At 42.7% G+C, this 24,089-nt stretch overlaps 1 protein-coding gene across 18 annotated transcripts in view; it reads right to left on the bottom strand.

Annotated features, from left to right (window-relative positions):
* The window catches only part of EIF4G3 (eukaryotic translation initiation factor 4 gamma 3), a 148,708-nt gene that overhangs the window by 38,065 nt on the left and 86,554 nt on the right, over window positions 1–24,089 (bottom strand). For 9 of the 18 annotated variants that reach the window (XM_042794455.1, XM_042794463.1, XM_042794457.1 and 6 more), the window contains 4 exons: window positions 22,032–22,132; window positions 19,419–19,541; window positions 13,690–13,849; window positions 7,012–7,866 (listed from right to left, as the gene is read on the bottom strand). In XM_042794455.1, coding sequence (XP_042650389.1) covers window positions 7,012–7,866; window positions 13,690–13,849; window positions 19,419–19,541; window positions 22,032–22,132 — 1,239 coding nt within the window. The remainder of the gene's footprint in view (window positions 1–7,011; window positions 7,867–13,689; window positions 13,850–19,418; window positions 19,542–22,031; window positions 22,133–24,089) is intronic. The other 9 variants (XM_042794460.1, XM_042794462.1, XM_042794474.1 and 6 more) reach the window with 2 other exon arrangements.

The raw sequence follows: 24,089 nt of genomic DNA, 5'->3' as shown, positions 1-24,089 counted from the left end.
TCTTAACATATTTTTCTCAAAAAACATTGTAAGAACTAACCATCCTCTGGACTGTAACCATAAACAAGCCAAAAATCCCAGTATCTCCTCCAAAAGGACAACTCCTTCAATCTTGCAGCACTACTGGCTCTACGGAGCTGGATTTATATTTCAATTTAAAAGCAGGTTAACAACTCCGCTATTCATTAATTTCCCTGGCCAACTGATTCAAAGAAAACACATATAATATTTCCAAGATCAGCAGTGATTTCTTCTAATCACGTTCCTCCCCCCCCTCCCCCCCCAAAAGGGTAAAAGAAACCACACAGTATATTAAGAGGAGACAAAACCATTAATCTAATATGCTCATAATTTGTTGCAAGTGCTACCTACCAGCTTAAATTCTGATACTAGACACACATGCATATTTAACACAGGGCGTAACCCGAATTGATTTTCGTCATTGAAGTTTACTGCAAACAGATTTCCAGCTTGAGCCTTTGGTTTCTAGCAGATACTGTGGAAAAACACAGTGTGCACTTATCACAATAAAATACAACTCTGAAAGGCTCTTCAACTACGAGTAAATGAAAAGAGCGTTGATAGTGGCTTACTTTGTTCCTATGAGCAAAGAGAAAACTGGATTTGCTATGTTGCCACTGCCCCAAAAGACATGTAGGAGCCTCAGCAGCTTCTTAACAGCGTTCCCCTGTTTGGAGGGCAACTATGGGCTTGCAGAAACACTGCAGGCTGTGGAAATCACAACACTCAGCATGCTGGCCCCAACCCAAGGCGCAACAGGAGCTATCGTCACCAATAAAAGGATTTTTATCTTCCTGCTAAACACCACAAAAGGAAAGCTTAGTTAAAAAAAAAAAAAAAACAAAACCAAAAAAAACAAAACCAAAAAGAGAAGTCCAATTCTAATATTCAAACATCATCTGGTCATTCACAGAACTGATGGTTCATGGAGGAGCAGGAAAAATCACCTGGGTCTCCCAAACTGCGAGTCCCGCACGCCCCATCCATCGCAGCACACTGTGGAGAAACTTTAAGCTTTAAGAGCAGAGCAGAGCCCCAGCGGTAACCCTGAATTTCCTGGGGCTCAAAGGAGAGTAGAGAAATGGCCAAGCAGGCATGGATTGCAAAATGGCTTTGCCTTACGCAACCAGGGATTAGCTTTTATTACTGCTCACAGAAATTCACTGTACCCTCGCAAGAACAGTCGAGTTATTCTCACTGTCTTGAGGTGAAATCGGGGTTGGGTAAGGACCAGGTGTCCACGCAGGTGGTAATTTCTGTGATTTAGCAAAGCACGGACCCAAGTGAGGCTCCACAGTTCCCTCCACCACTAAATCTGTTAAAATTTAGTGAAAATTTGGTGCTTTTCAAAAGTCAACCCACTGTTTTAAGGCTGGACCTCAAGCCCCGCTGTCACAACACGATGCCTTCTTGTTTGGTGATGCCACTTGCACACTCTTGGAGGATTTCGTCAACGATGGGCTCATGCCTGCACAATAATGACCTAAATACTGTCATAGCCAAGTAATTTAATTGATTAACCCCAAAGTTTTTAATTTGACAGAATTTCACTCAACTCAAGCTTGAAGCTCTATGGAAAACATTCACAGTGTAAAATAATGTTTCATTTTTAAACACACAGAAATAAACTCAGGGTCATGGATTTAGGGTTGGCCAAGGTTTGGGGTGTTTCCTTCCGCAACTGTCAGGATGTTAATATTATTGCTTTTCAATAATACATTTTTTTCACCTTTTTTGCCAAAAGAAAGCTATATAAAGGATGCGATCCTGCCAAGCCTCCTGAACGAGTCTCACAGCTTTTGCCTTGTTTGAATTGTGCAGATCCTCTTCCTGCTCTGGGGCTTCCCTGCATGAGGGTGCTTGGCCAGACGCTTGCCTTTAATCCCAAGACGCGGCAGCAGCCTTCGCTTAGCCCTGTAGTTTTGCAGCCTGTAATTCCGTACTAACACCCGACCGTATTTCAGAGCTGACGGGGGTACACCAGCGAGATCTCCAGAGACACTGCTCAATTTTTCCCCTCTCAAAATAGCAGACATCAGATTTATATTTTTTTCTGTTAAATTCTCTTTTCTGCTATAGGAACTGACTCAATAGGAGAATTTATGATAATGCATGCTTAGAAAACTAAAGTGAGTTTAGGTGCCAACCCTCCCAAACTTAAAACCTGACCAGGACAACAGTGTTATCTGAAAATCAAGTTTCAGCTGTGAGGCACAACGTGAGCCATACAGAAACCAAAAGGTAATGCATCTAGTTTGGCTCTTGGCAAGGGAGGTTTCCAGCCACTTCTGGTCTTGCTCGCAATTTCCCTGTCCTCCTAAATTAAGCATTTTGCATGCACACCAACAATCAAATTTGTTAATCTCAAATGGAGGTTCATTTTTGCCTGCATTCACACATTTCCAGGCCTGTTTTCAGCCTGCTTCAGCTAGGTGGTGATTCCTTTCTGTGGGAGGGGGGACGCCAGCAGACCCAGCGTACTGCTGCCTAACCAACACTGTGAGCTCTTTGTTTATTGCTGCTTACAAAAATAAGAGAGGTGACAGGAGTGACAGCGCCAATCTACATTAGGACTGGAAAGAATAACAAAATTCTTATTTCTAGACTAGCCTGGACATCACTACTGGTGATAGTATCGCCACTGGAGAAATCTGCGCAGCAGACCCTACGCTATCTCAACCCATTTCTCCAGCTACATCATGTTCTTCAGAGGAACATCTTTCTGCAGGAGATCCCCACCCCAGCAAGCCCACAACCCATCAAGCGAGACAGAGAAAGCAGTCTTCTCTCTGATGTGGGTGCCAACTGCTAAGCATAAATTAATACCAGCTCTTACATTTTTATTTTTTAGCCAGTGTGCCATTAAAAACAAAATCAAAGACTCACCATTGCCTTACAGCTCATGGGAAAGAAAATACATTCCAGTGGGCTAATGGCAGCAAATCAAGAAAAAGGTGGTACCTGATTTATGTTTCCGGCTCTTCAGCTTTGGGTGCTGGAGGTATTTCTCCAAAAGATTTCCAATTACTGCCCCAAGTTGCTTGCTACAGCTTCCACAGCTAAGAAACCCAGGGACTTACAGTCAGTTGGGCTACTTTATGTTGAAATATGTCTCATAAATTAGCTCTGCAAGAAACAGTCCTTTGAATTCAATGCGCATTAAGTTCTTTTGGCTTCCTATGTTCCTAGGAGTTCTGGCTGGGACAGACATCAATCTCTTATTTCCCTCTTTGCTTCTCATAATAGCCATGATAGAAAGATTACATCAAAGGCAGGCATTCAGAGCATGTCCTAAAGGCTTCAAGTCTCTGGTAGCACCTCCTTCTTTAGAAATTCCACTCCACCAACAAGATTTTTCCTGTTTTGTTCCCCAAGAAGTGCTGGTCCCTCACTGTAGCCAGTAAAGCTACTAGAGAAAAACCAGAATTTAGTAACAAAAGCAACTGTTTGTCGCTGATGACTTTTAACTGGAACAATCTTTTTAGTAAGGATCGCAGGCTGAGAGCCGAGTTCCTCTCTTGATAATATCTGTATTTTTTTTTCTTGTAATGAAGCTGAGTAGGAATTAATTATTTTAAAAGCTATGTGCTCTTGCCCTTTGCAGATAGCAACTCTGCCCATCCTGAAAACTTCAAGATAATCGTTCCTGAGCAGGCAGGAACGAGATCTGCTGCCCGCACACTCACAATAGGGTGAACGTGTCTCCTCTAACCCCACGTTTTGGCAAGTGCTCAGAACACAGTCAGCAGCAAGAAACCATACACCCAGGTATAACATTCTGCTTGCAGGATAAAAAACTGCATTTCTCAGTGGCTTAATGCTCTGAAACCCACCAAATCTTCCCCATTTCATAGGGGATTACAAGTGAGACCAATGATGCCGATGAGCAGACTATAGATGAACTGGCTACTATCAGACATTGACACTGAGCCACTGAAATTGCTACCTTCATTATTCAGGTTAATACAACTTAAATAAGAGCAGACAGAATATAGTGTAAAATAAAAAAGAAAACAAAGCATGCTCCAATTTCTGCAAAGTAAGAAGAATACAACACAGGTGCTCTTGTAGACTTCCTCTGACCTCAGAGATCTGGTGGAGACCTAATGCCAGCGGAAAAGAAAGAGTAGAGGTTCCCCTGGATCCCAAAAGTGTCAGCTCTGCTCATCTCCGGTCTCTTCCTGCAAACACTGAAGAATTCCTTTTCCTGAACTCTAAAAATGAACTGCTGGTGAATAAAGATGTTTAAGGGAAAGCCTCTGCAGCCTGAGCATATTTACTACTCTTTCTATACAGAGCTTGACGGAGCAAAAAATTACAGTATTGTTTCTCTGACTGTTAGATAGAAGGTATAGTCTGTAAAGCGCTAGAGGAACAAGCAAATAATTTAATTCATCCCTGAAAAGCTGTTGCCTCCATCGCAAAATATGGGATACACCTGCAAGCCCCAACACTACTGCCCTGCCACGGCAGGGAGGAGGTGGACTAACATCTCATTCGGAAACCCCTGCGTTTTCAGGCAGGTCAGACTCTAACTATGAAAAGGACACTCAGAAGTAAGTGCTGCAGCAATCAGATGATTCTTAGAGGTCTTGGGTTTGAGTAGTCTCCCAGTCAAATCAGATCAGCTACCACCAAAGGGAATAAAGGGGTGTGATCTGTGGCCAACCAAACTGCTCTTTAGTAAGTACACACACACTTCTGCCGAAAACCCCAAAGGAATATTGTTAAAAGTCACGAGCTCACACTTACCGCCATGTGTTTGAGAAGTTTCTCTTATCCCAATTTCTACTGTACCTCCAGAAATCATAAAAAAAGACTCTCAGCCTTTAGTCCAGGAAAAGCCCACAATAACACAGCCCTTTCTCCTTGCTCCTGAAGTTCAGCATCTGTATTTTCCAGCATATGGCAGACATGCAATTCCTTGGTCAGCCTAGACCGACGCCTGAATTAGCAGTCACCTTCAGACTGCGTTATTTAAATCTCTCTTCCTCTCTCCAAGGAAGAATTGGAGAAATACTGCTCAAAAAAGGTTGGCAGAGAAATGCAATACAGTTATACATCATTAAAGAAGAGGTAAGGCACAAAAAACTGACTTGGAGAGTGTTTTGCCTTCCTTGAAGTACTGAGCTTTTAATGGTAATCAGAGTTTCAAGTGATCTTTAACACGACTTGAGAAATATTTGTTTCTCTGTTGCCAAAGCCAATGTATTGGCTAATGTGTGCTGTCTAGCCTAATGACACTACAGCATTAAAATTAATCTTCTGCATAATTAAAAGCCCAAAATGGTAGAAGTAATTTTTTTTTAATTTAAACTACAGGACATTACAAAGCAAGCAATAATATTGCAAGCTGGAACCTGGCTGTGTCAAATCTTATTTACAGAAAGAGTTCCATTTCTCTACTTTGTAAGGAAATTAATTTGTGTTATGAAGTAGCTCAGACTGAAAGAACAACAAGTGCCAGAGCAGTGAAATGACCCGAGTAAAATAAAAATAGAAAAAGATTAACAGGAAAAAAAAGCCCTGCAGCTGGTACAGTGAAGAGTTCTTTCTGATCTTCTCTAGATACTGGATTTTATTGAAGATCCAGCATACTGACCTAGTGCAGCATTACACAAATATGGAATAAGGCCAATCTCAGTTTTTCATTTAATTTAATCCATAGCAGAGTGTAGCCCTAGATGCTACTGATGCCATTACACATATATTGCTTGCTTATGAAAGAATAAGCTAAAAAAAACCCCAACCCTATTTTAAATGTTACTTAAAAAAAAAACAACAACAACAAAAAAAAGAACCAAATCACAACCTATTGTTTCTCCTTTGTTTCTCGTCCAAACTTCACCAAATGCAAAGAATATATTTAAATAAACAACTTCAGCTTCACAGCTCTGAAAGGACTGCAAAACAGGGTGTAAAAGATGGGACACATTCAAATGCTTTACCACTGCTCAGCATGCATAATAGCCACCATTATACTCCCCCCAGCAGCTAGATACAAGTAATTGATTGATTTAACTTCTTTTCCAGAGTTTAATTTCCAGGAAGCCCCGAATAAAAAGCCGTTTTCTATAGAAAATACAGCAAATAAAGACAGTGGTCTATATTAATCCGTTAAATGCTAGACCAGCAATGTGATAGGATGCTGAAACCAAAGGCAAGTAACAACACTCGGCCTGGATTTTAAAAGGCAGCTACCGAAATTTCAAGTTTTTAGTAATTTTTAACAGGTCCTTATGCCTCCTGAACTAAAGCACCTTGTTTTCTGCAGATTTCAAGAACAGTGAACTGAGAACAGCTGAGCTGAGTGAGGAGAGGGGGAAATTTTGCTTACATCTCACTTCTGCAGAGGAAAAACAGATGCATCATTAATTAAGGCTGGGCAGATTGAGGTGTGTGACACTCGGGGCTTCGGTCATTTTGAAGAGCTTTAATGGTCCATTTCATTTACCCATACCTGGTGACACTCTGACACATTTTTATAGTTGGAAAAAAAAAAAACAAAACCTCACCCCACCAGTTTCCAGAAACCGCTGGCTCAGAAGGTTCACCCAGAGGGCTTCGAAGTCTCAATGTTAAACTGGGTTAGGCACAGGCTGATAAACTCAGAGCAACAGCCCCTCCAACCAGGCCGTCACCTCGGAGAGAACAGCAGCAGCGCCCTTTGAACTGCCCCGTTAACAGCACCCGGGAGCGCCGCCCTGTGTCACCGCGAAAGCCGAACGCCGGCAGCTCACATGGACCCAGCCAGCCCTGCGACGCACAGCCGAGCCAGCTACCTCTTTTACAAACAGTTGTCAGTGGTTTTTTTTTGTCCCTGAAAACAAAGATTAGCATTTTGCAATCACAATAAGGGTCATGCGGCACGAACAGGTATTTTTTTTTTTGGCAGATACGAATGGAAACATCTGATGGCAGAACCACCCCAAGGACCCCTTTCCTTTGTCCTCTGGGTTCCTGCACACGACCACGGTGCCGAATGCTTACCTGGGACAGGACTCTTGCTCAAGTTTAAACTCTGAGCCTCCGTGCTCTCCTCCAGTTGCCCATCTGCTTCTGTCTCTTCCTTCTTTTCAGTATCTTTTACCTCTTCATTAAGAGTAGTTCTTGTGCTCTCCTCTCCTTCTAAATCTCCCTGAACAACAGGGAGGGCACTAGGAGATGGGAGAGGAGGTGGAGAAGGAGTTGTAGTGGTAACAGCAGCAGCAGCAACAGAAATCGGAGGAGAAGGAGGCGGAGGGGTGGGAGGTGGGGTGGGAGGAGGAGAGGGAGCAGCGTGAAGAGCACTGGAAGATGGCACGCTTTCCACTTCTGCTGGAGGTGCTTCTGGTGTCTCCAACTCAACAGTCAATGGTGCAACTTCCGTCTGGGCTACATCTACTACGCTCTCTGCAGCAGTTACTTTTTCACTAACTCCGTTCATTTCATTAATTAGATTAGTACTAGCAGTCACTGGAATATCACTAGATGCTACACTACTAGGCTCCTTGCACACCTCGACATCAGCCTCTTCCGCTGGTGAAGGGTCTGATGTGTCTGTGCAGGGTGCGGCATTAGGAATAGGCATTGCCTCCTCTTTTGGGGAGGCGAGTTCACATTTCTCCTCTGAGTCAGCTGTGAATGTGGATTTACTAGAAACGGTGACAACAGCAGCAGCAGCAGTAGAAACAACTGCGACGGGAGCGGCCGGGGTTGGCGACGGAGCAAGAGGAAGTTCTGCTGTGGTTTCCACCGAGGTGGCCTCGGTCGTCTGGCCAGCTTGATCTTTTTTCTCCCCAGTAGGTTCTGGTCTGAGGACTGGAGAAGGAGGTTTTAATACTGGATCTGGTTTTGGCTTCTCTTCTGGGAAAGGAGGAAAAAAAAAAAGGCAACGTTACAAAGAGCGAGTCAACTCCATTTTCCTTTGCTGCACCCAAGCCCCCTCGGCTCTCCTTGCCTGCATTCTGCCCACTATTCAAGAAGCTCGAAGGAAGACACCAAAGGCACTTGAAGCTAACCTTGCATCTAAAGGAAAAGTCCAGACAGCCTGCAGCTGGCAAATCTGAAAATGCAACCGCTGCTTCTGTTTTTCTGAATGTTGGTTTTGCAGTAAACATCCGTCCTTTACAGAAAAGGCATAAGTATGTTACAAAATATGGATTTTTTGCAGAAATGCTGCAGCTGAGAAGAGACCTTTTCTTGACAGAAATTACAGAAGACAAAAATATGCTTTACTTGGATTCTACCTCAAAAGAGTCCAGTGTTTTAACACCGAGACCCAGGCAAACTCATGTTCCCAAATGCAGGCAAACAGAGACACCGGCGAGAGCACCGGCAGCCTGCAGGCGCTCTCTGCCAGAGTCCCCTTCCCTTTGTACAATGGGGAAAGTACTCCACCACTGATGACGGGCCATTCTTTTAGAGATGCCATGTGTCATGCCACTACTAATAGGTGAGATGCATTTGGTTTATTTTTCCACTTGTTCTTTCTCAACTTCATCACACATCAGCACATCAGACTAAAGGACACAATCCCCCTTCTTTTTTTTTTTTCCCTGAATTTCAGCAAAGATACTTTTTCCCAAAGAAAGGAAAACCTAAAAGGGGTTTAAGTACAGCTGCTACCGAAGAACAGCATCATCTTTTGATGTTTGTGGGCTATGGGTATCTAGCAGGGTGGCAAAAGCACAGCAAAACATGTACGTGTATCAAACCAAATCCAAACACACGGTGCACAGAGAAGTCCCTGCACTTATCCTGTGATTAGCTACACTTTGCAATATCATTCCTGCCATGACCATCACACAGCTCCCAAAGGTCTGGTGCAACTCCATTTAACGTGCTTATTCCCACTTCTTTTGAACAAAGAACAAAAATATTTTAGGTGGCTCTACAGGATCTCTGCTACGCCCTCTCCCACCTCCGATTCGCTGACAAGAGGTAGACTGTAAGATCTTGCTTAGGAAGGCGCCGCCGTGCTACAGCTCTGCAAGACAGATGAGATGGGTATCATTCAAAGTCAGTGTACAGACGGCAGGGACCCGGCGGTCCAGCTCCTCATCACCGTCACGAGGAGGCCAGCTTTATCTGTCCTCAGGGAGGGAGCTCTGCTCTGCTCCGTCAACGCAAAATGCCCCAAGGTTTTCTGACCACTGAAGCAACAGCGAACTCCTTCGGGACACTGCCATGACAGCAAAAAGCAATTCTGGAAAATCCAGAGGCACAAACCTCCCTGTTCAGATTACAAAATCAAAGGCCACAACCAATGCCAAATCATCAAAATTCACGTAGAACGGGAGAGGCGTGCCTTTGCTTGGTTTTGTTTTTGTGGGTTTTTTTGTTTTTGTTTTTTTTTTTTTTTTTCCAGCTCTGCTGGCCTTCCATTTGTGGCTTATTCAACAGACAGGCTGAAGGGAAAGGGTTTTTGAAGGAGAACCCATCCGAAACTGCTTGGAGCACCAAGTCCCATCTTTAGGAAAAGCTGGAACAATGAAGAACTTTGATTCCAGCCATTGACAGCCCCAGCAGCGTTACAGTGAGGATCACAGCCAAAGCAGTAGTTTATCAACTTAAAGAGGCATGTAGGGAGATGGCTTTGGAGGAGGATGACAAACGAGGAAAAAGATGGGAGAAAGTATCCCAACAGCTGATTTTGATTCTGAAGGTTCCACGGAAGAAAAAGGACCTGGGAACTGGTTTAGAAAAGAAAATGCGTCACCTCCGATTTCTGGAACATCCTTTACAGACAACTCATGGAGCATTCTTGACATTTACAGCTCACTATAAACAACTGCCTGGATATCTTCTCCCTTGAGTCAAATGAGATTGCTCAAAAAAAAAAAAGAAAAAAAGCAAGCATTTGAAGTGTCTAGAAAAACATTCCGAGAGATAAAAAACACAGCAAGAAATACACAACTGCATTTTAAAACCAGCAGTTTAAACTCACTTTCTTCAAACCACACCTTATTTGGCCAATATATTAGCCACCAATACAGGCTGTGTGTGCAAAATTCAAGGAGAAAAGTAATTTGAGGAGGGAGGATTTCAGAAGAACAGTGAGCAGATTAGGCTAATGAGAAGTAAATCTTAACTTGAACGACCATCACGGAGAACAAATCTCAAAGTCCCGGCAAAGGAACATTCATCCCTGCCAACTATTACAGAAACAGTCACGTGAAACAACATACAGTTGGGAAGGGAAAACAAAAATCAATGCAATTCATCCAAACTGAATCAGATCCCTTTTCCTAAATATGCCAAGATCATTCCTCACATTATATTTAGAAAGTATTTGCTGGAAGCACTAGGCTGTTCAGGAGGAAAGCTTGCTCCATCAATAGATATTTTCCTAAGTCTCCAGATAAATACAAATCTTGCAAAATTACTCTTCATTAGAAATACTTTTACAAACTCGGAAGGACAGATGCTTGCTATCTCCTCCACGTAAAGACGTTAAGGCCAGAGAGGGAGCTGGGTTGCTGGGTGGTCGCAGTGGCAAAGGTTGCCCAGAGTGGTGGGTCAGGAAGATTTTACTGGATATGGGAATTTGTTTCTGCTTTGTGGTGTTTATCTGAAAATTATCGCTGGGCTTGCTGCCATTTTTCCATCTTTTGTCCCGATGCAAACATTTGTGAGGCGGTACAGACACTGGCTTCACAGGCAGTTTTTGGAGCACACGTTACTGAGTCATAATGTCAGCGGAGGGGCTGAAAGTTTTCCAGACTCCGGGATCTGACATTAATCTATTTTCCACAAACCGTGTTATACATTCTCCACGTCTGATACATCACAGGATTTGGAATGAGGTTTAAAAAGAAAATAATAATAATACTCCAAACATCCCACTGAACCTGTGCAAGCTGAGTAAACGTGGACAGCTCTGATTTCATGCACAATTATACCCCATTACAACTCCCGCACCAGCCTGGCCTGCAGCCAGGCTCCAGCAGGCTCTGCCATCAGCTTGACCTGAATACTCCAGCAATCCCCTCGCCTCCCGCAGCCCGGCTGATATATATGCACCAGGGGCACCTACAGGCACGACAGCTAACTGCTTGCCTCTAAATCATGCCACTTTTCAAGGTATTATAATAGCAATTCCTATATTCCTCCAAATCATATATGAATTTTGAAGCCTGAAAAGCCAGACGCTGCTTTAAAAGCAGCAAATGCCAAATGCTTGTCTTTGAAAGAAAAAAAACAAGTATATTGAATGCAACGCAATCCCAAATGCAGCCTTGCTAATGACTTAAACACAAAAATAACAGGGGCTGAAGACACTTGCGGTGAGAAGTAACAGAGGCCGGGTCTGCTGGCACAGCACATGTGCTCTGCTCCCGATCCCCAGCCCAGCGAACGGGCCAAATGCTGCGTGCAGTTATAAATAACTGCAAAATGATCACTGAATAGCACAAAATTGGAATGACAGCTTTATACCAAATTTCAAGGGATGCAAAGGAGTGCACGAGGTGAAGGGCACGAGGGAGAATCCAACCCACAGGATGAACACAGCAGAAGGGTCTTAAGGGAAGCAGTAATACTGGGTTTAATAAACATCTGCTTAAGAGAGCCATGCAAACCTATCTGTGACTATTTTTATTTTGGAACAAAAAAACCCCAACATCAGGCACAATGTGAAAAATTATTTTGATACCTTGGCATGTATTTCTGGAAAGATGTGCCCCCCAAGTCACTAGCTCAGTTTAAATAAATAATTTTAATGGTGTTTAAACATCCTTCAGCTTTTATTCGCTCTGTCCTGTGACTGACACCACTGCTGCTCCCCCCCACCCTGAGGCCACAGTTGAATGCTAATGGTGTTATTTCAGGGCTTGCTCTTTCCCTGCAATGCTTACATAAATGTGCTCTTTAGCAACTTTTGGACTGGAACAAATGTTTGAATCTTTCTGGGATGGAACGGAGATAAACACAAGAAAGTTCATCAGTGTTGAATCCCAGTTCAAGCCCTGATTTATATTTAAACCAGCAGTCAGACCTGTGTAACTAACTAAATAAAGACCACTTACTCCCAGTTTACTTCCAGTTGCCTACAAAGGGATTAAGTTAAGATGATAGAGGGAAGAGGGAGAAGGCTCGCTTGTCCTGGAGATACAAGTTTTCCTACGCAGGGTTGAAATATTGTGACGTGAAGTGCTGAATTTTATGGTTCGGCATCAACTTGCTCAAAAGGGGAGATGCATTTTGGTGCCTGCACCACGGCCCCCAGGCCCCCGGCATGCTCAGCGTGTCCCTGGCAGTTAGCAGGACGTGGGCACGGCGGCAGAGGGGGGCACACGGACACAGACCGGGAAGAGCGGCTGTGCCAGAGCTGCGTGGCAGCGAGCCTGCCAGCACAGTCACAGTCGGTTTGGTACACGTGAAACCCACCCACAACTTCTCCAGGTGACAGAGACATCGAAGTTTTGCACAAAGATCTAGAGAGAGCCACAGTCCCGCTTCAGGTGGGAGATGGGACCGGACGATCTCCAAAAGGTCCCTTTTCAACCGTTTCTAGACACTGTAGCAGTCTAGAGATGTATCCATGGAACAGTCTGAACTGAGGGAAAACCCTGAAGTTTACAGTAAGGCTATAAAAAGCATCATTGTCAGTAAATTTTAGAATCTGATACAAATTAGCCTCAGGGATACTTCCCTTTACTTTCAAACAACAACCATGCTGCTGTTTGGATCTATGACATCGGAAGCATCAGAGGCAGCTTTTCTGTCTCTTTTCTAGAGCTGTGCTTCTCTGGGGCTCAGCTTTCCTCTAGCAAATACTCCGAAAAAAAATCTCAGCAGGCTCCAAGTTTGCAGGCAACGCTCACGAGTAAAAGATGGCACTTCTCAACTTCTGTGTACGCGTTGCTCCAGGCAGAAACCTCAAATGCTGCAATGCGGTGAGTAACCGAGAAGCAAACAGCGGTGTCAACTCTGTATTCCAACAGCAAGTCCGTTAACATGACAGCAGTATACACGTTATTAACTACAGCTTTTTAATGGCTTTTAGGTGGCTATAAGATTTCAGTGGGGGAAGAGACTTGGCACACTGCATCTTCCCTCCTGGGACACCTTTTCTCTGAACAGTTTGAAAAATCTCCCTTCAAATGTACGTTCTTAGGTATGAGAAGGAAACGTAATCACTTTAAGCAACTTTTCCCATCCGTGCCATTTTTACTAAAGTCAGCAATACCTGTTATGAGACACTTTGCATGCTAACTTTTTTTTCTAATTAAAATCTCCCATGTCCTGCAGGACAGGATACACAAGCAGCTCTGAAGGAGCCATATGATGCTCTGGTTACGTGCCATTGCTATGGCTAATTGTCCGAATGATGTAAAGCCCCTCTGGCTAAGAGCATTTTACTGACAACACATTTGTTTCTGAAGGATGGCATGTGGGTGAGAGGAAGTTCACGCTTCTAGGTACTCTGAAACAACGTTTAGGACATATAAGCTTGAATACAATTATTTCTAACGCCCGTTTCACGTTGGCAAATTTCAATTAATTCCCTTAGCAACATATTGTTAAAACCTTCCACTGGAGAAAAAGAAGTCCCTCCCCTCCTATTTCTGCTGACTGCTTGTCTCCATGCCAAAAATATTCAAACTAAAACAAGAAAGGAGAAAAAAAAAAAAAAAAAAAAAAAAAGACTAAAAATAATCAGGAAGGAAATATCCATCAACAAACCTTGCTTCGGGTTGCTAGTCGCAGTGACAGGGGTGCTGGCAGCGAGATGGGTGTTCTCCACAGTCCCATAAACCACAGGGCTGTGCTCGGGGACCTGGCTGGGCAGCTGCTGGGATTTGAAGTACAAAAAAGGGTGATAATGAGCGTGCGAACATAAAAACTAGCAACATGGAGCACAAGCAAGCAAGTGGGGAGACGAGAATAGGGTGGGATAGAAAAGGAAACCAAAAGGCAGGGAAAATAAAGAGAAAAGATACACAGACCAATTGCATAAATTCAGAAAGTACATGGGAAAGGGAGGGAGGAAAAGGCAGCAGGAAGAGGGGAGAAAGAGACAGTTACTGTTAACAGCAGCAAGAAAGAGACAGAAGAGCACAGTTATTAACACACTTCATTCCCCGAATGCTTCTTCCAAGAGCAGCAGAAATGCTTCTCCATGTAGTCTGCAAAAAGTCAGATAAACACCAAAAGACTCCTGGGCCTCTCCGTAATTTAAGTCTGCCTTCTGGACTTGACTCTTCTCTCAGCTGATCAGTTATTCCAAAAACCTTTGTATTTTTATGTATATTTATCTAAATTTTTATATATTTATTTACATACAGATATGGTATGTGTATGCATGAAATGTATATATCTATATTATGATACCTATATATAAATATATAAAATATATAGATGGATATATACCTCTCATAATAATACTTGTTATCACAGTGGGAAAATAATCTGGATTGGCTATACCTGTGTGGTCGTACGAAAAAAAAATCCAATGCCTTCTACAGACTTACAGATGGTACCTGCTGGGTAATATGAGAATAAAACCAATTGTGCATCAATCTAAAGGAGAGCAGGAGAAGCTGGTTCCCAATCAGTGCAGGGCAAGCCTGAGATTTGCTATATATAAAACCCAAAACTGCAAGACCAGCAAAGTCACAACACTATAACAAGCCATGGCTGGCTGCAGAGACCACATATTTTAATTAGGTCCCCACCAGTAATGGGACAAACACTTCACTTAAGTTTATGAAGATTCCATAAGGACAAAAAAAATCCTCTGTATTTTGTCTCAGAAGTTAAGGAAGACCTTGTGTAAGACTAAGTAATTAAACCAAGATCACTCAAATTTATAGGTAAAGCACTTGTGTATGTTAGAGTGAACATAGATGGGGCAAGACAACTATTCACACTTACAAAATCCCCTTAAACATGCATCAGGGACCATGCAAAGGAGAAAATGGGGCTAAATTTAAATTGAATAATCTAAAGTGGAAAGAGATGCAGCTTTTTGCAGGTGGCTGTTCTTATCTAGCTATACACCCATGCTGACTTCTCCAAATATCTACAGGAAAAGGGATTTTTGAGCAATCAAAATAAAGCAGAGCACCCAAGACACAGGTGTCTAACTTCTTCTTTCAGACAGGCTATCAGAAATCCACACAGAACTTATTTCCCTAAAAAAAAAAACTCTCTGACCCCTGCTCCTCTCCCCCAGACTCTCTTTCTCTCCTACTTCCAGCTCTTGCAGCTATTGTATCTGAACAGCGCAGAATTAAAGAGTGAAATCTCGTCAACACACTATTTTTCACCATTTCAGGCAACAAAAAGGTAAAGGAAGACTGTGAAAAAGCACATCTGGAAAAATAAAACTAAAGATCTAAGTAAGTGGGGTGAAGGGTTGAAATTTTATTTGAGATTGCTCCTCTTCCAGGAACGAGCCCGATGAGATCGGCTGGACTACGGATGAAGAACTGCATCCTTAGCTTCAGCCAAATCTGAAGGATGCCAAAGAAAACAGAGTTTTACAAACGAGCAGGTTTCAAGAACGCTTTCCCCTCACCCTCAGCAGATCATTAGTTTCATTTTATGAGAAATTTATGGACGAAAGCAGTGGGGGAAAAGGAGAATGTGGTAAGAATCACAGGAATCAACTGAGACTAGCAGGCAAGAAACCTGTAAGCCTAGAAACTTCTTGGATCAGCAAACATGTTTTCTTAAGAAATTTGGAAAATACTCATTTATTTGGTGGGAAAGACATTGCAAAGCAATACAAATGGTACTTAAGTACTGACCTGGCTCGCAGGTTCAAAATGGAGCATTTAGACTTTCTAGGAAAAAAACCCGCAAAATTGCTCTTATGATTTATGATGCTAAAAGATTTGCTCTGTGTTATTCTATCCTACCATGGTCCATACACTGAGCAAACACAAAGTGTGACAAACTCATTGATACTTGGAAGAGGTTTGTCAGGAAAAGAAGAGCATTTCTTACTCTTTAAAAGGTGATCTTCTACGTAAGTCAGTGCTGAGTAAGTAGCCAGGTTCGATACGTGGTCCTGGGTTTCATTTATCTTCCTAGCAAAAAATGTAGTGTGAAAAACAGCATCCTGCTAGAAACATATAAATAATATTTCCACTTACTGCCTGCTTCTCTTATGCAGGAACTTTAAAGCACTTTAGAAATTTAACGACCATTGCAGAGGTGCTGAGAAGACTCCACCTACAGCACTTTTTGGTCAGCAACGCTGACTGCAAAGCAAGAGATACAAAAAGCATGGAAATGGCTAAAAACACACGGCTTGAGTCTGGGCAGCGATGCTCATCTTTTGGATGTCCAGTATTTTTTTGATGTTAAGCATTTAATCTACTGAGAGAAGAGGGTGCTTCAGGTTATCGAAGTTGTGGGTTTTCTCTGAGTCAGTTAAAAAAGAAAATCCAAATATTAAGGATTTAAAAAAAAAAAAAAAAAGAAAATTTTGAAACCTGTTATTATTATAAAATGGCTTCTTTCTGAAATGTAGGATTCGGGGCAGGGACTAGTCTACATCAGTGGCTTCCATGCATTTCTTGAGTAAGTTTCTCCCTGTGCGCTTGTATCCTTTAAATAACGAGATTACAGAATCAGATGCTGGACAATAATTTAGAAGCAGCATTACTAGAATTTAGTGCAAATCTAAAATATCATTGGGCTGGGAGTCACTTCAGAGATGATACTTCATCAAGTCTGGAGACTGCAGGTTTGCATTTTGAGTGTTCTACCAGACGAAATCTCATCGAACCCGTCGATGTGCAGGGTCTGATTCAAAGGGGTGGAGGAACAAGACAATGGTGGAATAGTAACGATGCTTCCCTTGCACCTATTCCAGGAGCTGCCCTAAAATTGTGAGAATTTCAATAGGCAAGTATTGCCATATGAAGCTCACAGCTCGCGCTGACTGTTCATAGCTTTTATCAGCTGGGGAAAGGGAACACAAAAAAGCCACAGCACATTTCAACCAAAGTGATGGCTGAATATTTGAAATTTACTGATTTTCGACTGCTTAAAATTATAGCATTCACCACTACTGGAATTCAGCCACTGAGCATAGTTATTAAGGCACCATCTAATTCCATCCAAGACACTACATGTGCTCCAAAAAAATGAATTAGAGATGCTGTTGGGACAATAACTTTGAATTTCCTGGCTTAAGTGGGCTTAAATTTTCAGTTATGCTACACTAATGAACTTTTTCTGGTGAGCTCTATTTCAGAGCTCTTCTGTGATTAACAAAAGTGGTTCCAAGTACCTAATCAAAATGAAGGCTGGATATTAAACAATGAAGTATTTGCATACCTTACTCAGAGTAGATGATTGGACATCACTGCTGTGCTCTGCATATAAATTACAGTTGATAAAAATTCGTGCTTATTAACCTCCTCTTGAAAAACATTTATTTTGTCCTGTTTGACTTAATTGTGGTATCTTAAAATAGATTTCAGAATGCAAAAATGATCTGTACCATGCATAAACACAATCTGAGACCCTGGCTGTTTTCAACACTTCCCCAATTCTAATGGGGAAAGTCATTCAGCATGAAGTAATGGGAAGAAGATCTCACCAACACTCCAGTGTTCTGCATCACTAGTATCTTCTCTTACGGAAAGTGCTTGGAGAGAAGTTTAATTGATTCTATACGTAACCAGCTCTCAACTCTCTCCCCTTCCAGCTGTAGTTGCAAATCATCAGACTGCACTCTGGCAGAAAAACAGCTTTTTCCAGTCGAGCCTTGCAGACCTTGTTGCAAAACCACAGCTAGCCAGAACTGCTCGAGCACGGTGCCCTGGCTGCTGCTTGCCCATGAGGGAGACGAGGAGGAGAAAGCAGGTTACCCAAAGCACAGGGTGATGTCTTCGCGCGACAAAAGGATGCAACTGAACCAACAGCCGTAACTATCCCATTGGTCTCAACAGAAGGGAGATCTGCAGGCCAGGCTCTTATGTCATCTCAGTGATCCCCGTTCCACTTCTACTGGCTCAGCCATAACCTCAAGCTCCCATTCCAGCACAACGGGGTGTCTCAAGGCAAGCTTGTGCTTTTGCCTCAGCACAGGACAGTCTGAAGAAAAGCTATCCAGACACAGAGGGGGAAGTAAGGTTTCAGCTTAGAAAAGGCTGTTTCACCTAAAAAGTAGCAAAAACTGGTCACATTAAACAGGGAAGAACTTGAAAGAAGAAACTGTGCCCTGGGCTCAGCCAGGTTCTGATCTAAAGCCCACCTATCACTCGGAGAACCTTCATCTCTTCTAATCAGGCCCCCAAGCAGTGGGCAATGATCTCCAAAAAACCACGACCAACTTCCGAGGCTTGTGCCAAACCACAACATTTCTTCTCCAATTGTTCAAAAACTTTTAAGTTGAGCAGCCTGTGGCTTAGCACCATCTCTCCCAAAAGAGAGGGAGAGCTAAGATGAGGTATGAAGCAAACAGCAGCTAGACCAAGCCGGCAGCTGGGAAGAAGACAGCATCTGCCACACAACTCCTCTCCATCTCTGATGCTACAGGGAGATCAAAGAGGCATCGCCTCTTCCTGCTGCAGGTGGGGAAGAGTGGTCAGAGGATAGAAATAATTTTCTATTTAGATAAACACAGCCACTTCCAGCCTCAGCAGTTCACATCGAGGTGGACTTACGTTCACGTTGGGACTGCTGGTCTGCAAGTCTGAGCCGTGCTCTGTTGGCCCTGGGTCAAAAAGGACTAGAACAGACCTGGATTTCCAATCAGTTTGATTTCCAGGCATTACACACGGACTTCTCAGGTGAAGCAGGATACAGAGACTTAGAAGGGGTCAAACTGAAAGGTGTGTGATAAGAAGAGATTTATGAGCTATGGAAAAGGTTGGTTTGGAACATTTATGCTTATTCCTACATCAGAAAACTACATTTTTTTAAGGTTGAACACAGAAAGACCAAATCTGTGACAGAGTTATCACAGTTCTATGATAAAATTCCTGAGCTACCGACATTCTGGTTACTCTAAAACAGCACTACTAAGGCAGAAAGACATTACTATGGACAGTGATGCAACTGAAGACACATAATCAATCACATGCACGATATGGACTTCCCTCAGGTACACAACACTAACAAACGCCACATTTCTCACAAATATATTAGCACCTTCTTTAACACTGAAAGTCTTTACAACCTTTAAAACCTACTGCTGATACAAAACCAGGGATGCGGAACTTGTAGCAGCGCTACAGCTCCACATTTTACAAACTACAGGCTGTTAAAAACGACTGAACTTGGAGGGGAAAAAAAAAAAAATAAAAATCCTTGAGGAACATTGACAGTTTAGGACCATCCAGGTGTCTGAGGTGATCGGTGGTGTGGATGGAAGATACAGGAATTGGCTCTAACAAACAGCAAAGCAAAGCAGACATCACTGGGAGAAGGCTACGTGGCCACTTTATTACCTGAGGTGGAGTAGGTGTGGAAGTGGGTCTCACGATGGGAGGTGTTGGGTTCCTGCTGCCCCCTCCAGACATGATTTCTTCTGTTATATCTTTGCCTCCCTGGTTTGGATCCCGGATTCGGATCTATAGTATTGAACAAAGAAATAATTCAAACAAGTGTTCCCGTTACATGTTGTCCTTGCAGTTTATGGAGAGGAGAGCATGGACGGGACACAATTCTGTTACACTCAGTAGGAGATGCTCTGGGTTGAGCTGATGTTCTGCAGGAACACTGGAATGTGGTTTGTTTCAGTAACTTGAAATGCATGGTATGTCATCCCTTAATCTCAAAACCTAATTTAATCAAAACACTCATCAAACACACCAGTTAGGTCTAAATACACGCACCCCAGTGCATGACCCTGTAATTGAGAATATGGCCTCTATGTCTGGAAAATAAGTGTACTGCAACTTAGAAAATTTAGCAGACAGATTAGCTACAAAACTAAGCTTGCCCGTTAGTGGAAAGCGCAAGAATAAAAAAAGAGGCCTTGTTTTACCCTGATAGGAAATTCAGTGACCTTGCCAACCAGCTGCTGGTAAAGGGGGAAAGCAAATCAGCTCCTTTTGTTTTTCCCTTCCACACTGAGAGAAGTCATACCAACAAAACAGAGGGAATCAAACAAAAAATACTGAGCAGAGGAAAGGGAAACTGCAAGAAGAACAAACTGAAGTCCTATGAAACTCATCAGCATTTAGGAAACAAGTATGTTTTTTGAGTCTCTTCACAGCCCCAAAATGGTAAGGAAAAACATTCCAAAATAAGTTTTCCAAAATAAACCACTCGAGAACACACTCATTTGAATCCTCAACAGACACCTGAGCCAATCTGTGTCACTGAATATGAGTTTGCCTGTCCACTTTCTCAAAAGCTCTTGGCTGAGCTGTATATAAATTGCATGAAGAAGGCCCTGTTGTGCTGAGCACAATGCACAACTGCAAGCAAACCAAGACAGAATCCTTCCAAAGGCAGAGGTCTCACTGGAAACCACCGTGCTTTTTTTAATCAGCAACATATAAAGTCGCTAACTGCAGAAGGTTTTTGTGATTCATCAACTTCAGTACTGCGTGATGTCTTCCTGACTCTGGGTTATGATGACAAATGAATATCCACATGGTACTTAGGATGTTGACACGATGTGGTCGTCTTTTGGTTTTGATCAAGTTTGCCTGCTAAAACATTTAATTAACCACAGCGACAAGGACTTAAGAGTTGGCATGAACTCCCACCCTCTCCTCTCCTGAGAAGTAGTCAATGACATTCAAACACGCTTTCCCTGCCTGGGGGCTTGTAGTATTCAAATACTCTAGTAATGGTGCATACAGGTGTGTGTACATGTATACATTTAATTTTTCTTTAGTTTCTTTCATTTCTTCGGTTGCAACACAGATTAGCAAACTGAAATAGTACATCCAGAGAAAAGCATCTCAGGCATTTAAAAAACATTTTGCTTTTCCGCTTCAAAGAACGTAGCTTCGCTGGCATGAAACTGTCTTCACCCCAGCTGAGCGTTTCTGAACATCTTTGCATTTCAAATGACATTAAGGACCTGGCCATGTCATGTTTTGCACGCTGAAAAGAGACTCCTCAGGACTGAAGAGGATGGTGAGGAGGTGGCAAGAGAGTTGCACCACCTTTTGCTGACAGCAGCTACAAAAAAGGCCTTTCTTGCAAGCCCAGCTAAAACACTGTACAGCTCTTCCAGCTTCCCAAATCCAGTGTCACCTCAAATCATCTTCAAAAAAATCCAAAGATACAAATATTCTGCATTTTGAGATACGTACAAGTCCCTTCTTTTTTCCTCTCAGGAAACAGTTCTTTTAATGCCTTCAAACACACAGTGATGTAATTTCCTTTTCAATTGTTTAGAAAGTATTCATTCTCAAGTTCAAGTCCACCCCTAACTTTTTCTGTTTAAACATTACATTCACCCAGTGTGCCTTTACTATTCCCTACTGTCATCCACCTGCAAAGAGATTTAAATTCCATCATTCTGTCTCTCTCAAATTCTCACCAGTGAATTAGGAAGAGAGGAAATGTGGTCTCCAAACCTCTACCCACTTTCATAATGTTGTGTGTTCAGGTTCTTTCAAGCCTGCAAATACATCCACAACTTACTGTTTTCCTACCTTTTCCAAGGCATAATATTAAGCCATTTCTTTTTGTCAATTTGAACCAATTCCCAACATTCTCCCAAATGGATCCAAATTTGTTTATTCCCACCTGACTCTGGTAAAACTCTATGCAGCCACGCAGGCAGCTGAGGATCCCAGGCTTGGGGAGACGATGCTGCTTTCACTTATGGTTTGTTACAAAACCAGCAAAAATATTTTCCTTTTTGACTAGCTGAGATGTTATAAACTCAGAGCAGAAAGTCCCCATGGAAAAACTGAAAATAAGACAACACTGCAGCATTGTGAAGTGTTTAATTACACTCAAGTGTGAAAGGCAAGACTTAGCCTCTCTGTGAAGATAAAGGTCAGTTTGAAGGTTAAGACTGTTATTAATTTCCTTCAACCTTACAAGCAAGACAATTCTCAGGGAGGATATATCAGCTCATGACAGTCACTTACCGTTTTTTTCTCTCTTTTAGCTGGTGGAGGCTGCTGCTGCTGTGTAGGCACTATGATGGGTGCTGACTGATACACTGGCTGACTTGGGTAGAAAGGTGTTCCTGGGATAGCGCAAGACAGAAACGAGAGTGAAAAATTCAGTTTGCCTGTTAATGAAACAAAACCAAGTGCAAGAGGTAAAACAGACCACCTGCTCCTCGCTCTCTTCAAAAACCAGAACTTCTAACACCCAACTGGTAACCGGTCTGTATTTTGCTCTTCTCCACTTCCACTACAACACAAGCTGCTATTCCATCAAGACAAGTGGTTAAGTCACTATTTCATTTTTTCCTCCGTGAACAGAAAAAGCGATCACGTGCATCCATTTCTGAGAGCCTGCTGAAATCACCAAAGCATGAAAAGAGAAGTGGCGCATCCTTGGACTCCTCTGACTGACAAACAGGTAGGTTTGTTGTTGGGGTTTTTTTTTGCCTTTGTAGAGAAATTCAGTCAAAAACCATTATAAAGAATTTGCAAGGTCAACTGTAACCTATTTTGAAGCATAGTCAGAAAAATTAATTACAAGCTATGTTCTTCTCCTGCTGCAACACAAAAAAAGCATGACCACAGTTATTATTGCAAAATTATACCGCGTTGTTGATTACATGCATAATATCCAATACTGTTTCATTATGCTTTTCTTTATGGAATGAAACTGGCTTGAAATGACTGAGTGCTTTAAAAAACATGTCAGAAAAAAAGGTGGCATGGTAAAGCTGTCTTCTGTCTGTGGCTCAGATATCAGGTGAACTTGTAAGATGGTGCTAGATGGACTGCCTGCTTGCGCTTGCATCTGGAGCAATCTGATTTATTCTTCAGCTGAACTAACCTTTAAATGGGAATGAAAATCTGTACTGTGTGTCTGTAACCAAAGCAGGAAGTTATTATTATCTCAAGCAAACGGTGAAATCCAAGAAAGCAAACGAAGCTGGCCCAGCACAGCCCAATTTGCAACTTCAGAGGACGCATTCCTCTGACTGAGAACTGGAAAGCAAGAACTCGAAGCAGGATCCCTGTCTGCATGCTCAGAGTGAGAACTTTTCTCTGCTGGAATAGCAGGCAGGTAGCTGAAAGCGGAAAGCATTGCACGGCACCGGGATGAAGCTGCTAAAAGCTCAGCCGGCTGTATTCACTCTTGGATGCTGCAATTAAGGTGGCCTAAATGACTCCCACAAACTTCTCATTTCGAATTTCAGGGTAGGCACCACGACTTCAGATTTGGCCTCAGGGCACAAAAGTCTCCATCAGCGTCCCCACAGCTTGGGAAGCAAGAACCCTCCTGCCTCTCTACTTAAAACCAGGGATGAAGCCTCGAACTCTTCCAACTGGTGCTTTGGCCAAGCTGGCCAGGTGTACAACATGAGTTTGGAGAACATGACAAGACAGGAGCGAGCCTAGGAGTCCTGTAATGTGTTAATTACCTTGATTTCTAGTTTCCTAGAGAACAGATCTAATCAGGTAGCCTGTAACATGATCCCTGCTAGAGTGAGCTACAGAATAACTCAAGGAAGGACTCTTCCTGTATGAGAAATACTTTAAAAAAAGAAAATCCTGAAAAACAAGAGTAACTTCTGGGAAGAAATACAGCTTCTGTGGCAACAATCCAGGCATATTTTTCAGTGTGATGTTCTGTGCTCTGAACCCTGTCTTTTGATCCTTTCCAGTTCAGCAGCACCCAAGTTTTATCCTCCCTCCTTTCCATTCATCATTTTAAGGTCCTTCCCAGTGTAGCACAGAAACTCACTGATATAAAAGAGAACAATAAATTGCAAAACAGAGATGGTTAAAGTAAAATGCAGTCTCCATCTCCACAAGTTTTGTCTTCTACAGTATTTTCCTTTATCACCTTCACAGCCTACCAAACTGCGATGATTCTGATGTCTAGCAGCCACACTGGCTACAGAGTCCTAAGGTTTACGGGGAAGGCCGCTGCCAGCAGCATTTCCCATGCCTGTACTGTAAATTTAGTTGTCTCCCAACACCATGAGCAGCACCTGGTGAGAGATGGAACATTTCCAG

This window comes from Tyto alba, unplaced genomic scaffold, assembly GCF_018691265.1.
Source record: "Tyto alba isolate M040663 unplaced genomic scaffold, T.alba_DEE_v4.0 Super-Scaffold_20000042, whole genome shotgun sequence".
Classification (NCBI taxonomy): Eukaryota; Metazoa; Chordata; class Aves; order Strigiformes; family Tytonidae; genus Tyto; species Tyto alba.
Note: the sequence above shows the minus strand (reverse complement) of the source record. Positions and strands in the feature narration are given on the sequence as shown.